A 19,390-nucleotide genomic window follows, 5' to 3' on the forward strand; every position below is an offset into this window, starting at 1 on the left:
GCACAAGTCACTAGTGTGGATAGGATTACCTGCCGAAGACATGTGGATATAATTATACTTACTCAGGATACAGTGGCCAAACAAAACATGTGAAGCCCTTGGCATTAATTGCTTTTCAGCAGTAATGTGCCATAAAATGCGATGTCATCTAAGGCTGGCTATATATTATACAACTTTCTTGTACAATGTCCTTTAGATTTACCAAAACCATATGATATGAGGTCAAACCTAAACACTTCAATTAGTATTCAATCAGGCAGGCCCTTGCACTACATAACTGAAATCAACAATAGACAAACACAATGTGCTTAAACTGATAAACACAAAAACAATTCAAATTTCTTGTGGTGAATCAACCCATTAAACATTCAGTGATGGAGGAAAAATTAATAGACTAATGACTTCAAAGAAAGCTAATTGATTCAGTAGTTTGCACACCTGGAGGCCAATTAAATGAGTTTGGAGGAGTGGTTTACAGCTACTTTGATAAAAGACAAAACATTTTAAGATTGCGGTTCATACGAAGCATCAGCTGATGTGAACCATGCCTTGCAAAAAGGAGCACTCTGAAGACATATGATCAAGAGTAGCTGATCTGCATGAAGCTGGAGAGAAATACAAAGCAATCTCAAAGTGTTTAGGCCTCCATCAGTAGCCTGGCAAAATCTATAATTGGGGACAGTTTAGTACTGTGGCTACTCTTCCTAGAAGTGGGCTCCCAGCCAAGATGACTCCCAAAACGCAACACAGAATCTTCAATGGAGTAAACAAGAACTCACAACAGTTAAAGGCTTTTAGACATCACTGGAACTTGCAAACTGTAACACTGTCATCATTGGAACAAACAGCGTGATGGTAAACCCTAACGCTACTGGGAAAATGTTTTGTGAATTGATGAAACAAAAGTTCAATTGTTCTGGATGAATACTAAGCACTATGTATAATGCAAAAAAGGCACAGCTTACCAACATCAAATCACCCAACAGTGAAATATGATGGAGGGAACATCATGATGATTTGGGCTTGCTTTGCTGCCTCAGGGCATGAACCACTTGCTATCATCGAAAGGAAAATTATTTCCCACGTTTGACATTATCCTGTAGGATTTTTTGGCAGAGTGGCTGTATATCAACTGAAGCTTAGTAGAAATTGAGTGATGCAACAGCACAATGACCTGAAGCATCAAAGTAAATCACCACAGACTGACTTGAGAAAATGAAAATGCGCCTTTTGAAGTGGCCCAGTCAGAGCCCAGACCTTAAAGTGGTTGTAAAGGCTCAAGGTTTTTTTGTTTTTTTTTTACCTTCAAGTATTCTATGTATGAAGGTAAAAAAAAAAAAAAAAAAAAAAAAACCTTCCTTGTGCAGCATCCCCCCAGGCCCCGATACTCACCTAAGCCCGCTGCCGGTCAAGCGATGTGCACTGTAGTCTTGGCTATCCCGGGACTCCCTCTCCTCACTCGCTGAAACAGCAGCATTTATTTTAAGAAAATGCTTTTGGAGTAAAAATCTATCTAAAGATCATTTTCTATTTAAGACACATTAATAATTTAGTTTATTCAGCATGGAATGGAGCTTAGTTATGTACCATGAGGCTGTATATTCTGCAATATTTACATTTCTGGTAAACTCATTCAATGAATCCAAGCTCTGCAAGCTAAGATAACATGCACTGCATTAATGCACTCACACAGTTTCACAGTAACCATGAGCAAAAACATGAAATAAAAGAATTTGAGTACTTCTCTACCTATGTGTGATTAACCTAAAATCGGTTCTGATATCGCTGTTTTGCTAACCTGACAGCTTATTGTTCTAAAAAGGAAACCTTCATTTGGTTTGCAAATATTAAAGATTCTAACTACCAGCAAGAATGAGTCGGATTCCTTATAGTTAAAGAGCACCTGTCATTTTAGATCCATCATGGCAGCACCTGTTAGCGGGCATCCAAACACCTGCTGTCGCCATGTCCCCCAATTTCTTGTGTCAATGCTGCATCACCTGCCGTCCCATTAAAGTGAATGGGACTGTCAGTGAGTCAACAGCGGGTCAGAGGAGGAGCCGCTGTGGGACAGAGAACCCAGTTGCGCTTTAAAAATTATGATTTAAATCAAGCCTTTTCACTCATGATTTAAATGAAAGCCACCCTGCCCCCGCTGCTGTCAATCACAGCCAGAGAGCCAATGAGAAGAGAGAAGGGGCAGGGCCGAGCCGCGGCTCCATGTGTGAATGGACACACAGAGCAGCAGGTGCCCCCATAGCAAGCTGCTTGCTGTGGGGAAACCCAACGGGAGGGAGGGGCCAGGAGAGACTGTAGGGGACCCTAGGAGGAGGAACCAGGTTGCTCTATGCAAAACCACTGCATACAGCAGCTGTGTATAGACATGTTTATTTTTAGAAAAAAAATGTAAGTCTTTAGGATCTCTTTAACCCCATACAGATAACGTGGAATGGCCTCAAAAGAGCAGTTAACACCAAGCTTTGTACAAATGTGTGAGCTGAAGCAATTTTGTAAAGAGGAATGGTGAAAAATTCCTCCTGAACGTTGCGCAAGTCTAATTTAGAGCTACTGAAAGAGCTTGCTTGAAGCCATTGCTATCCAGTGAGGTTTGAACACCTATTAACTCAGAGAATTCACTTCATTTTTCTTGCAGCACTGTGATTGTTTAATGGACATGTTCAATAAAGACACAAGAAATTTGAATTGTTTGTGTGTCACCAACTTAAGCACATTGTGTTTGTCTATTTTGACTTAGATGAGGATTAAATTACAATTTATGGCAAATTACTGCCAAAAACCAATTAATCCCAAGGAGTTCACATGCTTTTTCTTGCCACTGTATACAATATTTGACTAAGGAAGAAATTAAGCCCATATATGGGGATCAAATTCGGCTTCTAAAAAGAACCTATAATAATGAACAGATCACGGGTTCTGAATTTTATGAAAAATGGAGCAGTTTTGGATTTTCAGAGATAGTAATGCATTAAGGACCCATGGTGGCCCTCTTACTCTCTGGTCCTGTCTTCTCAGACTACTACACCCTCCCTGGATGAATGGCACACAGGGGTTCATTTACTAAAACTTGAGTGCAAAATCTGGTGCAGCCCTGCATAGAAATCAGCTTTCAGGTTTTTTTTTGTGAAAGCTTAATTGAACAATCTGAAGTTTGAAGCTGATTGGCTACCATGAACAGCTGCACCCGATTTGGCACTCTAGTTTAAGTAAATAAATGCCATAGAGTCCTCCTACCCACTTTCTGTAAGCCCAGGCCATCACAGACATGCCCCCTGGGGGAGCCCAACACACCAATCTGGCCTCATAGTATTCCTGGACAGTGCAGAGCTCACTTGTCATTACATGACTGCTGCATCAACCAGGAGAAAAAAACCCATTATAGAACAAAAACTGATTCTTAACGAACCGGCCATCGAACTGCAGGAGGAAAAATGTATGTATAAACTGGGTTTTTAAAAATGGAATCTGGGCTTTATACATGCGCCAATTGCAAAATAACCCGCTGTAAACAGATGACAGCATTCTCCCATGTCCCTCCTCTCTGCATACACAAAGTCATTCGTCTGATCTAAAAGACCAGGTTTTAAAAAGAAAAAAGGTATACACTGAAGCTATAGACTTTATACTGTAACATGCAAGAAATTTGTTCATGCAGACTTGTAAAAGCTACAAATAGGTAATCTTTCCTAATGCCAACCTGATTCAAATGATGGCATCTTCATTTCTCCTTGATTTAACTCTGTTCCATATTTTAATTTATGGTATTTTGCCCTAAAACAGAAAAACAAGAAAACACAAATGTGATCACAATAATAAAAGTATGACAAATCATATTTCAACTCTGAGCAGATAACATAATTAATTCACATTTCTCCTTGACACAGCTCCCACAGCCTACTACTGGACCATAGCCACATAGTCTTTCTAAACAGTTAGGTTTACTTTAATGCAATCTATGGTTGAAAATGTTTCCATTCTGTTCTGTGTCTAATATTAAATATGAACAAAGCATATCTCTCTATAGTGTGCTTATCTCAATCCAGAGCACTAAGTGTCATTTCTGTTTGTAACCTCATTCTTCTGATATAAGCAGGAGTCACTCCTGACACCAAGAAAAAAAAATGGTGAAGGGGAGGGAACAGTCTGATTTACAGCCTCAGCTCTGTTCCCGTGTGCAATGTGAAGGAGGGGGGTGTCCCTTCAATCAGCTCTCAGAGATCATCTTACTGATATAATTTCAGCTCCCCACCCCCTGCTTTTCAGAGCTGAAAGACCTTGTGTAAATTCTGCACTTTCGTCAGCCGAAAGCAGACTTAAACCTGCTGTCGGCTGAAAAAGGGTCACAGTAGTGCACTCCTCTGAACTACAAAAAGTATAAGGGGAAAATAGCTTTGGGTATACTTCTCCTTTAATAACTTTTGGAAATGCTGTTTTTCAGTGCCTTTGCACAGGGTTTTTGGTGGAAGTAGCTGTACAGTAATTAGCTCGCCCCCTAACCTTAAATTAACCTCAACATAAACCATTAAAACCCCACCGTCATCTAGGCCCTGAAATGGAACCTAAGAACCTAAAAACAACACTTAAGTACCTACTTGAAATGTCACTAAAGGCAAAACCTATTTTTTTGGTTTTTGTTTTAAGTTTTCGATGTGGAGGGAGGTTAGAACTTGTCAGGTTTTATTGCCACCTGTGCCCCCGTCAGGGAAATTCAGATTCTCTATTTGTCCTGTTTACCATGATTGAAGATAAAAAGAAAATTGCAAATTCTGGGTTGACATCAGAACAGAAATAGAAGGGAAGTCTTGAACTGGAGACACTAGTTCTGGTGACACCCCTGGATTCCTTCACTTTGGAGGGATTTCCTCTCACTTCCAGTTTTCGCTATGCAAGATGTGAAGGGAAATAACCACAAAAAGGGACACAGGTGGCAAGAAAAAATAAACCAAAACAAATGGCAGGGGTCATAAACAGACTCTTACTGTATTCAAAATGGAAAAAAAAAAAAGTTTTGCCTAATGATTAACCTTTATACTAGCTCACTGGCTGTGATTGGCAGCAGGGAGAGCCAACGGGCTCCCGCTTCTGTCTCAGGCAATGAGGAGAGAGAGTCCCAATGCAGCCAAGGCTACTGTGAACATCATTGGATCGGGGGGACTCAGATCAGGATTGGGGGGGGGGGGGGGGGTGTTCTGGTGGGCTGCTGCGAACAGACTGTTTACCTTCATGCAAAGACTGCACGAAGGCAGAAAACCTTGAGCCTTTAGAACCACTTTTACCAGTGTTCATAGAGTGGAGCTTAATTTAACCTTTTAAGTATTTGGTTGGTTTAACCGCTTGCCGACCTCCCTATAGCAGAAATACTGCCATAGGGCTGCAGCAGTGCACAAAATCACATATATACACACGTGATTTTGCATTTCCGGGTAGGGGGAGAGCACGAGCCCTACCCGCGCCGCCATTCGTGGCTGTCAATCACCAAGACCCGGGCAATAATTACTCGCCGCACCCGGTGATTTCGGAGGATCTCTGACGGGGAGGACAACTGTGTTGTTTACCAACAGTCCTCCTCTCTGTCAGCTCAGACACACTGCTGTGGATGGCTGTACACAGCACAGCCATCCACAGCAGTGTGATTACAGTGAATCACACAGACACCGCCCCCTAGTAAAACACTCCCAGCACACAGTTAACCCTTTGATCGCCCCTCATGTTAACCCCTTCCTGCCCAGTGCCTATAGTATAGTTTGTGTTTTTTTTCTTGTTTTGTTTTTTAGCACTGATTACTGTATTGGTGTCACTGAGAATATCAGTGACACCAAGTCACCTCAAGTGTCAGAATGTCCACCACAGTCCCGCTACAAGTCGCTGATTACCGCCATTACTAGTAAATGAAAAAAAAATCCCAGTATATATACACACCACCATTTGTAAACGCTATACCTTTCACGCAAACCAATAAATTTACATGTATTGGGATTTTTTTGAAGCAAAGACTTGTAGCAGAATACATTTTGGCATCAATTTGCAGAAATTAGATTTTTTTTACTGAACATGTTTAATAGCAAAAAGTCAAAAACATTGTTCTTCCCCAAAATTGTCGGGTCTTTTTTCTTATAGTGCAAAAAAAAAAAAAAAAAAAAAAAAAAAAAAAAAAAACCGCACAGATGATCAAATACCACCGAAAGAAAGCTCAATTCGTGGGGAAAAAAAAAGACGTAAATGTAATTTGGGTGCAGTGTTACATGACCAAGCAATTGTCAGTTAAAATAACGCAGCGCTGTAATGCAAAAAAATGGCCTGGTTAGGAAGGGGGGTAAATCGTTAAAGTAAAAAAACAAAACAAAAAAAAAAACTCCAGCACCTCCCAATCAAGAAATCCAGTGACCTCCTGCAGCCCCAGTACCATACAGAGGAGAACACAGTGCCACAGAGACAGTGGTTTCAGGTCACTTAAGGAAGCTTGGGGCTTACTGGATCTCCGGGTCTGTCAGGATCATCAGGGTGTTTTCTGTACTTACAGCTTATAGAAACAAAAACACGGGGAAGTGCATAAATTGCAGTGGTGTAGTGAATGTATTTTTTCTCTTTTGCCCCGACAAACACCACCTAATATTTTAGCCATGCCACCTGCCAGCTTTGCAGGTGTAATCACCACACAGGATTCCCAGATTTAAAAAAAACATGCACAGGTAAGTCACCTACATGTGGTTTTAACTGAATTTTAATTTGTAGCTTGAAGATTCACTTTAAAAGTGTAAAGGCCGCAGGTTTTCTTTACCTTCATGTATTCTATGCACATAGGTAAAAAAACCTGAGTGCATCTTTCTCCCTGGCCCACCTTAGTCCTCATGCACACTGGAAGTTTTTACAGCGGCTGTTTTTGACTTTTGACGGTTTTTTTTTCTACAGCCAGTAAACCCCCCAGCATGTTATCCCATGTGTCCATGTACACAGACTGTAATCAGCGGTTTTTTGGCAGGGACATTTTTTGGCTGGGGAAAAAAAAAACAAAAAAAAACAAAAAAAAAAAAAACACATGACTAGTGGGTTTCCAGAGGAGTTTTGTTAGCTTGAAAAAAGCAAAACCAGCGCTAATTGAGGAAAACTGCTGCTGAATGCTAATGCGCTAAAAAAAAAACCTTGAATTTGTAACGCGACTTTACACAGCTAACATTACCAGCTTTAGCAAAATGTCCAGTGTGCATGAGGACCTATACTCCCTTATTTCCGATCCAGTGATGTGCACAAGAGCTGAGTTGTTTTGTGTGAGCGCTGGCGGAGGACTCAAGAACAGGAAGATTGAAGCTGCTCTGTGCAAAATCATTGCACTGAGCAGGTAAGTATAACTTTATTTTTGGAATAAGAAAAATAAATAAAAATAAAAGAAGCTTACAATTTTTTTAAAGCTCCTACCCAGACAATATATAGAATTTTCCTATGCCATCCCCTCACACTGTATAATGAGGATTATGTGATCTTACCGTGCTCTTTGGTAAAGATACTGGCACTTGACATCCCTGGAACATCAATCACAGGGTGTCTTACAGACTGATCACTATCAGGAGCAGGTGGGAGGATTTGGCATGGAGCCCAATATCTCTCAGGAGCCCACTGCCTGCAGGCAGTCCGTGGGCTGAATTCTCCAGAACTAAACCCCTTCAGCACCTGAAGTTTGGATCCAACTATAGACAGCATTGACTGGAACTACAGAGAGACAGTAAAGTCACCCGACAGACAAGAAGCAGAAACTTAAAGCCTCATTTTTAATGTCCTGATGCTCTCACACTTTGACTCTTGTATAGAATCCCTGCACCCCTATAAAAAAAAAAAAAAAAAAAGCAAACATACAAAAAGCAAAAAAAAAAACAAAAGCAAAACAAAAACACATAGTTCAGCTTACTTGCTCTGCCCAAACCCTTCTCACCCCATACACATTCCTACAGAATAGTGGAGATGCTCATCACAGCAAGGTGCAGCGGCTGGTTTAGAGTCATCAACCAGAAGGCTTGTCTTGACACTTGGCTTTTAAGGGGCGCCATTTCTCTGCATTTGCAGGTGCAGTATGCAGACTGCTATATAAAGCAAGTAAGAATATGCATAAAAGGTAGTAATGCTTTAGTCTGAAGTAAGGGATTCTTCACACTACAACACAGGGCACCTAGATGAATGCATTCTCATGCATTAAAACAAGCTTAGCAGCCTACTGAAAGGGTATGGTGCACTACCGCATTTCACCGCTCCTTATCTTAACGTGCATGTGTTTATAAGCCCCAGTACCAATGACTCCTCTACTAAGAAAATTTGAAAGCACACTAGCAATTTTCACAGATTCTTTATTAACATACATTTCTCAGGCCTTACCTTTCTTGTTTCAATGCATACTCTAACATTTTTATTCTTCGTACTAAATCCTTCTTTAGATTTTCTTGACCTTTTCTTTCACCTTGCAGGAAAGCTATCCGTGCCTGAAACAAAACAGGAACTGGGTTTAGAGAACAATTTTTTTTATCCCTGCCACCACAAAATAAAACAATATCTAGACTTGGCACACAACTTAAAGGGGAATTGTATTATTTATTTTTTTAAGTGTTTTAACCAGGTTTTACAGGTTACAAACAAGTGCACAGTTCTACAACATGTTTCAGGAGTACGATATAAAAGGTGCATCTCAATAAAATAGAATATCATCAAAAAAGTTAGTTTCAGTAATTCCATTCAAAAAGTGAAACTCATTATATAGATTCATTACACACAGACTGATATATTTCAGGAATTGCTTTCTTTTAATGTTGAGGATTATGGCTTACAGACAGCTGGTGAAAACCCAAAATTCAGTATCTCAGAAAATTAGATTACATAAGATCAATAGAAAAAAGGATTTGTAAATACAGAAATGTTGGCTTATTGAAAAGTATGTCCATGTACAGTATAGTATGCACTCATACTTGGTCTGGGTTCCTTTTGCATGAATTACTGCACCAATGCAGAGTGACATGGAGGCGATCAGCCTGTGGTACTGCTGAAGTGTTATGGAAGCCCAGGTTGCTTTGATAGCAGCCTTCAGCTCGCCTGCATAGTTTGGTATGGTGCCTCATGTTCCTCTTGACAATACCCCACAGATACTCTATGGGGTTTAGGTCAGGCGAGTTTGCTGGCCAATCAAGCACAGTGATACCATGATCACTGAACCACATATTGGTACTTTTGGCAGTGTGGACAAGTGCCAAGTCTTGCTGGAAAAGGAGATCAGCATCTCCATAAAGCATGAAGTAACATAGTTAGCCTGGCTGAAAAAAAGACAAAAGTCCATCCAGTTCAACCATAGATAAAAAAAAAAAAGTTATAATCCTAGAACCACAGTTGATCCAGAGGATGGCAAAAAAAAAACCCAGCAAAGCATGAACCAATTTGCTCCTGCAGGGGAAAAAAATCTTTCCTGATCCCCCGAGAGGCAATAGGATATTCCCTGGATCAACTTTACCTATAAATGTTAGTATCCAGTTATATTCTGTGTATCTAAGAAATAATCCAGGCCTTTTTTGAAGCAATCCACTGAGCTGGCCAGAACCAACTCTTGAGGGAGTCTATTCCACATTTTCACAGCTTTCAACTGTGAAGAAACCCTTCCGTGTTTGGAGACTAAAGTGCTCTAGAAATTCCTGGTAGAGGGCTGCACTGACCTTGGACTTGATAAAATACAGTGGACCAACACCAGCAGGTGATATGGCTCCCTAAATCATCCACTGTGGAAATTTCACACTGGACCTCATGCAACTTGGATTCTGTGCCTCTCCACTCTTCCTGCAGACTCTGGGACCTTGATTTCCAAATGAAATGCAAAATTTCTTTCATCGGAAAGGAGGACTTTGGACCACTGAGCAACAGTCCAGTCCTTTTTCTCCATAGCCCAGGTAAGACTCTTCTGACACTGTCTCAGGTTCAGGAGTGGCTTGACATAAGGAATGTGAGTTGTAGCCCATGTTCTGGATATGTCTGTATGGAGTGGATCTTGAAACACTGACACCAGCCATAGTCCACCCCTCGTGAATCTCCCCTTGATTGGCCTTAGCTTCACAATCCTCTCAAGGTTGCAGTTATCCCTGTTGCCTGTGCACCTTTTTCCTTCCACTAAAACTTTCCTTTAATATGCTTGGCTCTGTGAACAGCCAGCTTCTTTAGCAATGACCTTTTGTGACTTACCCTCCTTGTGGAGTGTGTCAACGAGTGTCTTCTATAATAATACTAGAATATAATGTGCTGGTGCATGAAACATGTTAGAGAGGAGCCAGGGTGGTGACGTCACGCTGCACAGGCCACGTGTCAGGCCGGCAGCCATCTTTAAAGCTGTTTGACCACATTGTGAGTGCTTTGAAATTTTGCATCTACTTCTGCTTGGCAACCAACCATTAATAAAATACTACACTATTAGCAATTTCTGTTCAGGCTCGTTTGATTGTGAGCGCCCCCCCCCCCCCCCCCCCCTTCAAGGTGGATTCTTGTCCTGCTCTGCATCGGCCATTGTGAGTGAACCCCCTGGTGGTTAAATACGATTCCTGTTACTTGGAGAGTGATCCCCCTGGTGGATGGCTGAGTGATTCCTGAACCCTGGAGATTGATGACCATACGATAACCTGTCTTTCAGTCGGTTGGCCAGTTGATCCTTGGATACTCATCTTTCCATACCCAGGAGGACCAGGAGTGGTTTAAGTACTCAAATGCGCATAATATTGCGCTGGTTGGTGCAATATACACATATTTATACATCACTGGAGTCACGTTTCTTCACCCCTATAAAGTTTGGGACTTATGTGCTTAATTATATGAAAGCATTACTAAGTTCACCACTTGCACAGTTAACGTCCACAGACGTTCATTGCACTTGAATTACTTTAGCACCGTATAGTGCAACTTTATTTGCTTATGTTACATTTGTCATTCTTTTAGCGCTGCATACATTTATTGGTTTTATTGAATGAGTGTCTTCTGATTAGAATGTGACACCATGAGACTACAATATTGAACTTTTTCACAATATTCTAATTTTCTGAGATACTGAATTGCGCTGTAAGCCATAATCATCAAAATTAAAGAAATGCTTGAAAGAGATCACTCTTGGTGTAATGAATCTATATGTGTTTCACTTTTTGAATTGAATTACTGAAATAAATTAACTTTTTGATGCTATTCTAATTTAATGAGATGCACTTGTACTGTACAGCACTTTCAGAACACACATTTAAGACAGAAGTGTGTAACTGGTGCAAAGTAATGTCATATTCGGTAAAGCAGGAAAAGCATTGAATAAAAGTTACAATATATTTTCCATTCCTGGTATTCTCAATAGTGTGGGCTTCAATTTAAAAATAGCCACAATACAGTTATGAAACTGGTGTAAAGAAGCACACAAACTTGTATCTCAGACACAGTAAGAGAATAAGTGACCCTAGTATTATGTAGGAAGTCCCGGTAGATGTGGCTGGTGAGGATACCCACATAGAACAATTGTCATCAATTTTTATGGACAACTTCTGGCCATATTTGGTTAGTCAAGTCAAGCTAAACCTGCAGAGAATTGAAGTTTTAGTAGAGTTGTGCTTTAAATGCTACCCTTCCCTACAACCCCACAAACGTTACTCTTTCTTGGCCTTATGTGAGCCACTGATAAAGATAGATAAACCTGCACTGCGCTGGAGCACATTTCTGCAAGATTTAGAATACTCAGCATTACCAAATTCTTACACTTAGTTGGATGTAAGGTCTTTTTTTTCCCAACGTCTTTTTTTGGTGCAAAGTGGTGTTGTTAGATTTAGAGGAAGGGAATGGTGTCTATTTAGCAAAACCTGCATTTTGCTGCAAGGTCTGCTTTAACCCATGAATTAATAACCTTTGACTTTCCACTGCATGGGATGGCACTTTGTCTGTGAGGCAGAGGCATCAAAAAGTACTAATTATTTTAACCACTAAAAGGGGAGTGGCAGACCTAAAGCCAATTTTTGGGGTTAGTCGTGCTTTAAACTAAATAGCAATAAGGAACAGACATGCATCTAAAATTGCACTAAATATTTTTTTACAATGTACAATTTTTCTAACACAAAGTGTACATTGTAAAAAAAAAAATATATATATATGATAACCATTTGATACCATTTTGATCAGTAGGGTGGCTATTCATATTCTCCATTAGAAACAAAAAGTATGTCTGGCATGCAACTTGGCAGCTGTGTGGGCATAAAAACCACATTTACAGGGGCCAGCCTGAACAGGATCTCTTACAATATGACCCTAAGGTAAAGTTCATTCAGAGTCTGCTGAATCACATCACACCCTGACACATACCTCAGTGATAAATCACTGGGCTATCAAGGGTAGGGAACTTTTGTTTGTTAGGTGCTGGGTTCAATAAACTTCAGGTCACAGATGAGGACTTTAGATTCCATGTTACAGGACAGACTACTGTACAAATCAGAAAAGATGTGCCGCAACGCTTAAACCTCTAACCTTTCAATAATGTAGAGTGCCTGGTCAAATGTACATATATGTATGTACTTATCCAAGAGATCTCTTGTCCACAAAGCAAGCCTGGTTGTGACTATTTCTGTTCAATGTGTCCCAAACTTAGAACCAAAGTATGTCTCATCTGCTAGTTCATGGCCAACTGTGCATACTTCAGAAATCATGTATGCTGTTTGGTCAAAAATACCCCCCCACCCAAAGTATAAATATGATGTGACAAAGCAGGCTCTACTATGAACAGATACAAGCAAGCAATGCCATAATAAAGCAGTCTGTTCAGAAGATGTCATTACATCCCAAAAAAAAAAAAAAAAAAAAAAAAAAAAAAAAAACCGCACATGGTTCTCAACTTTAGCTGAGATTATAGAAATCAGTGCTTTGCCCATGTAAGCCAAAGCTATGGGTTTACTTAACCACTTCAATACCAGGCACTTTTACCCCCTTCCTGCCCAGGCCAATTTTCAGCTTTCAGTGTTGTCGCACTTTGAATGGCAATTGTGCGGTCATGCAACACTACATCCATAAAAAATGTTTTATATTTTTTCCACACAAATAGAGCTTTCTTTTGGTGGTATTTAATTACCACGGAGTTCCTTAATTTTTCCCAATAAACAAAAAAGACCCTGAAACATTTGAAAACAAACAAAAACACGTTTTTTTTAGTTTCTGTTATATTTTGCAAATAAATAAAATTTCTTCATAAATGTAGGTCAAAATGTATTCTGCTACATTTCTTTGGTGAAAATCCCCAAAGTAGAGTATATTATTTAGTCTTTAGGAAAGTTATAGAGTCCACAAACCAAGGTATATATATATATATATACACACATATACATACACACACACACACATATATATATATATATACATATATATATATATATATATATATATATATATATATATATATATAAATATATATATCTCTGACAAGCAATCAATCCTGATGTACTGACGGCCGATCTCATTCCTTGAGGCCGAAAACGCCAGGATAGTACAAATACCCCCCCCCTCCCCCCCCAAATTACCCATTTTTGGAAAATTGACAGTCCAAGGTATTTAGTAAGAGGCATGGTGAGCTTTTTGGAGGTTGTAATTTTTGTCACAGTTTTTTGGAAAATGTAGGGGGAAAAGAAACTTTTTTTTTTTTACATATTGTCACCAGTCCAGTGCAGCATTATTATATAACTGGTGTAACGGTGATCAGGGACACTGACTGGTAACAGTATGTAAAAAAATAAAAATACAATTTTTTTTAATCTATTACATTATTTTTTCTGTTTTTTTCTATTTTGTTTTCAACACACTGTGACCAAAGCAATACAATGTTACCATAGTAACATTGAACTACTCTGGGCAAGTGATCAGAATTTTTTTTTTTTTTTTTAAACACACATTATGATTGCTAATACCAATGTATTCCATTGATATTTGCAATCATTGTTACTGAATGAAACTGATTCAGTCTTTTGTTGTGATTGGGGAAAGCTCATCACATGATACAGATGGGCTGTGATTAGTCCTGTCTGTACCATGTGACTGTTTTGAGCAATCACAGCTAACAACACATTTGTATACAATGGATGGCAATGACAGGAAGCCATCCATTGTATACAATTGTCATGTGATCTGCTGTGACTAGTCACACCGGTCAAATGACGCTGGCAATGGGGCAGTGTAGTGATATGCCATCAGCGGTGTTCCGTGGACACAGCCGGTGACAGATCGGCAGCCGTGCAGCCCCGTGAGTGGCTCCTTCTGACAGGATGTCGTATGACGCCCAGTCAGGAGTGTCCCGTCGATCTGCTATAGGCTGGGCGGGAAGGTGTTAAAGTATGGGATAGCAAAAAGATCAGCCTACATACTGTCCTATATAGCTGCACCATACTGCAGCTGTCCCTCGCCATTTCTATAGAATGAGAACTGAGTGATCACATGACCGCTGATAGCTCAGTCTTCACTGAGCAGAGAGTGATGACTGTGTCACCGTTTTCTGCTCTGCCCCTGCAGCGTTCACTGGAGCACCAGGCTGTGGAGGGAGCCAGTAGCAGTGGTACAGTGGCCGGTCCACAAGAGTTATAGGATCCTGTCTTAATAAAACAGTAAAAAAAAATTCAACATGCTTACTTGCAGTGTTTTTCCTTCCCATAAATGTTATTCACTTGCAATGTGCCTTTGAACTTGCAAGAATATCTGAGTACTCCACGAATCGTCAATTTCCTAGCACAGCTCCCTGCTTAGACATTTATTGCTCTCTCCTCTTCTGGCGTGCTAAATTACTCTGTGCTGGCCCAATCAATCTTACCCTTCCTACAAAACATTTTATGTAGCTGCTGGAGGAGGAGCGAAGGGGAATAGTATTGGCTTATTTAAGTGATGGCTATGAGGCTGCTGACATCACATCCAAGACTGGGGAACCCAGCAACAGTCTCAGGGCTTTTGAACTTTTATACAAGGGAGGATTTTACATTTAAATAGCAAGCATACCACGTTAAAGCTGAACTCCAGGATATGTAAATATAATCTAAAATACATTCATCCTGTGTATTATTCCTTAAATCCTAGTGTGATTTGTGTATTTCTTCCAGATCTGTGCAGTAATACAATGTGAAATGTTGCCTCTTTGCAGGGATTTTATATAATACAGGCCGGTCACTGATGTTCTCTCTTCTTGTGCAGGGTGACTGGTCTAGTCTCCACCCCCTCCTGCCATTTCCTTCAGGCAGTCTGTAGTGGGTGGAGCCTGCTGGATTCCTCTCAAAGCTCTGCTCAAGCTATGATCATGTCACTGCTGTTTTTACAAGGTAATTTTTCTAAAGGTATTTAAAAAGTGGGCTCCTTTGTGGCTATAGAGGAATATATACAGTTACTACCTTTTGTACCACTAGCCCCTCCCTCTTAGATTGTAAGCTCCAAGGAACAGGGCCCTCCCATCCCTCTTGTATTGAACTGTATTGTTGCTGTATTGTCTTCCATTATATTGTAAAGCGCTGAGCAAACTGTTGGCTCTATATAAATCCTGTATAATAATAATATATAAATGAATGTTTTTGTTCAGCTTTAAATTCACATGTAATCGTATGGAAATGTTTTTGTTGAAAATAACGGTCTGGGGACAGGGTCTCTATTAAGGGCAATGCATTTTGGGGCACCAGATTATGCGTGCTCCAGTTTTAGTAAAATTTCCCCCATTATGTCAGAATGTCACTTGAAGAAAGAGGCTTGCTTTGTAAGTCAATACAACTACTGACACCACATCAGAAGTTTTACACAGTCGTGTACACATTGCCAAAATAGATGTAGAAGATTATGTTAAAGCAGGGGCCTTAGACTGCCACATTAAACAGTTATAAACTGAACTTCATAAAAGCAACTAAATACACACTGGAAATATATTCTCACCTGCCAAAATGTGATAGATGCCAGATCTTTGGAGTCTTCAATGCTGTGATGTAATTGTTCACTTCTCCAGCATTTAGATACAGCTTGAAAACTCCACCACTAATACCCTATGCCAGGGCTAAACATTTCAAGTCCAGAGCTACTAGCCAGGCCTTAAGAGTTACTTGCCACCAGTTGCCCCTCCCAACCCCTACCCTTCCACCAGTCAGACACCAGACTTCCAACCGGAGCCGGTCAGACACCGCAGACACACTACCGGAGCCGGTCAGAGACCGCAGACACACTACCGGAGCCGGTCAGAGACCGCAGACACACTACCGGAGCCGGTCAGAGACCGCAGACACACTACCGGAGCCGGTCAGAGACCGCAGACACACTACCGGAGCCGGTCAGAGACCGCAGACACACTACCGGAGCCGGTCAGAGACCGCAGACACACTACCGGAGCCGGTCAGAGACCGCAGACACACTACCGGAGCCGGTCAGAGACCGCAGACACACTACCGGAGACGGTCAGAGACTGCAGACACACTACCGGAGACGGTCAGAGACTGCAGACACACTACAGGAGACGGTCAGAGACTGCAGACACACTACAGGAGACGGTCAGAGACTGCAGACACACTACAGGAGACGGTCAGAGACTGCAGACACACTACAGGAGACGGTCAGAGACTGCAGACACACTACAGGAGACGGTCAGAGACTGCAGACACACTACAGGAGACGGTCAGAGACTGCAGACACACTACAGGAGACGGTCAGAGACTGCAGACACACTACAGGAGACGGTCAGAGACTGCAGACACACTACAGGAGACGGTCAGAGACTGCAGACACACTACAGGAGACGGTCAGAGACTGCAGACACACTACAGGAGACGGTCAGAGACTGCAGACACACTACAGGAGACGGTCAGAGACTGCAGACACACTACAGGAGACGGTCAGAGACTGCAGACACACTACAGGAGACGGTCAGAGACTGCAGACACACTACAGGAGACGGTCAGAGACTGCAGACACACTACAGGAGACGGTCAGAGACTGCAGACACACTACAGGAGACGGTCAGAGACTGCAGACACACTACAGGAGACGGTCAGAGACTGCAGACACACTACAGGAGACGGTCAGAGACTGCAGACACACTACAGGAGACGGTCAGAGACTGCAGACACACTACAGGAGACGGTCAGAGACTGCAGACACACTACAGGAGACGGTCTTGATCTTGACTTGATACAAGAGATGGTCAGGGACTGCATTTATGCCTGAACCCATTGTAAAATTGTATAGTATTGCAGGGCTGCTCCATTCTACCTAAACCAGCTCTGCAACATCAAGTCAATAGTCCTCCTTTGAAAGTGCAACCAAGTGACAGAAGGCAGTAGCACATCCAATTTCCAAAATAAAAATTGTCTTATAGTTAACTTCTTAAGATTAGTGGAGGACAGCAAACTGTTAAGTCAGTAAAGCTGCTAGTCTGAACCAGCAGTAAACCCTCCATAGGCAATCTCAAACAAATCTTGTAGCACACACAGAGCTCTATCTAAATAGCTGAGCAGAAACAACTGGAGATCTTTGCCAGCCATGTGTCACTGGTCACCAGTGGCTATGGAATGCAGGGTCAGCTGCAGCCCCTGCAAGAGACCTTATCAGTGTGTTCAGTCAGTATGCAGCTCAAGTTGGGCAGCTATAAAAAAAAAAAAAAAAAAAAAAAAAAGTAACACGTGAGAAAAAAAAAGAGGAGAGGTGATCCCATATGTACAGGTGAAACTCGAAAAATTAGAATATCCTGCAAAAGTTAACTTATTTCAGTAATGCAACTTAAAAGGTGAAACTAATATACGAGATAGACTCATTACATGCAAAGCAAGATAGTTCAAGTCGTGATTTGTCATAATTGTGATGATTATGGCTTACAGCTCATGAAAACCCCAAATCTACAAGGGGAGCCTGACAATCCGGAGTAAGTCATGTGTGCCCTGAGCTCTGTTCAACTCCTCTCTGCAAGGCATTCAGGGAGGGAACCAGAGGATCTGGCCACTTTTGATTGTGTGGAGGGAACAGTCTGCAGAGATCCCACTGACTTATGGGATAGAGTGTACCTCCATCAGTGCAATGTGTCTTGGACCCACTCACCCCCTGTTATTTCCACTCACCGAATGCTAGCAGGCGAGTGCAGATTTTGAGCCCTGCCCTATGCTATAGTATACAAACATTTTTCTAGGCATATACAGAATCACAAAATGATCAGTGGTATGAACTCTCAAGTGGAGAAGCCAGCAGAGGTTAATGCCCCCTTTAGACAACCAAAAGAGAGCCAGACAGGTTGTCAAATTCTTGCTTGTTCACATACCTACACCTTCCTTTTTGTTTAATTCCCAGGAATTACACAAAAATTACCCATGCAATTTGTGTGGGACAGGGGGATATGAAATGCTCCTCTTTTGGGGTTCCCCCCTGCCAGCACTCCTGGCTTCAGCTCTTCGGCAAGTGAGCCCAAAAGGAAGCTGAGTGGAGGCACTCATGCAGGCTTGATCCCAATCCACGCTGCCTGCGTACATAGACAAAGACAGCGGGCTCAGCACCCCCAATCCCTTTAACAGATTTGATTGACAGTAGCAAGAACCAATGGCTCCCCCCGTTAGCAAACTGGACTTGTGAGGAGGGAGAGAGTAGCGTGCTCTTGGGCACACTGCTGGAAGGAGAGCAAGCTCAGGTAAGTATAACAAGGAGCTGGAGAAAATCCTGAACACACAAGTTTTTTTCCCTTAATGCAGAGAAATGCATAGGTAAAGAAAACCTACCTTTACAACCACTTCAACACCTTAAATACTAACCCTCAAATAACTGTGCTTGCTTTACTAGACACCTTGGGTATTGGCATTGAATGCCACCTGAACAACTACTACAGCCAACTTCGCAAATAAGGGTTAAGGGTTTAACTTCTGGCTGCCTTAGTAGCTCAGAAAGCTTTTCTATTTATCAAAAAATCCCCATGTAAGTAGAGCCCAATTCTTCTCTCTATCCTGCTGTGTAGATGAAATTGTCAGCTCCAGGACCCTGAATGATCTTGAGGGTGGGCAGATGCCCAAAATTAAGACCCTCCACACTGCACATCCATCCACACCAGGGCCAAAAGACCTCCTCTTAATAGACATTAGATCACAATCTTAATATTGTGATATTCCTATCAAGCTAAGAGCATAATTACAGAATTCTAACAAAGAAAACAACCAGTAAGGATAAGACTACAGTTTAACAGGAAGAAACACAAGATAATAAAACTACTTGGGAAAAAACTGCAAATATCTTCCTGGTAAAACAGGTACAGCACACTAAAAACACAAAATGTGCTGCTCGACATGTATACCTTTAAATGTCATAGTATGGCATTTATCCATTAGTTAATTTGAATGTTTGCCCAACAGCTGTGGCCACTAGCAGCTGA

The 19,390-nt window shown here is 41.4% G+C and overlaps 1 protein-coding gene across 4 annotated transcripts in view; it reads right to left on the minus strand.

The window, feature by feature from the left end:
• STRN3 (striatin 3) overlaps positions 1–19,390 on the minus strand; it is a 113,941-nt gene that overhangs the window by 70,118 nt on the left and 24,433 nt on the right. For all 4 annotated transcript variants that reach the window (XM_089691179.1, XM_089691178.1, XM_089691181.1 and 1 more), the window contains exons 2-3: positions 8,380–8,483; positions 3,716–3,789 (exon numbers count right to left, since the gene is read on the minus strand). In XM_089691179.1, the coding sequence (XP_089547305.1) occupies positions 3,716–3,789; positions 8,380–8,483 (178 nt within the window). The remainder of the gene's footprint in view (positions 1–3,715; positions 3,790–8,379; positions 8,484–19,390) is intronic.

The sequence above is a fragment of the Staurois parvus genome, unplaced genomic scaffold (assembly GCF_062004578.1).
Source record: "Staurois parvus isolate SC_StPar_1 unplaced genomic scaffold, SC_StPar_1.0 ptg000553l, whole genome shotgun sequence".
Classification (NCBI taxonomy): domain Eukaryota; kingdom Metazoa; phylum Chordata; class Amphibia; order Anura; family Ranidae; genus Staurois; species Staurois parvus.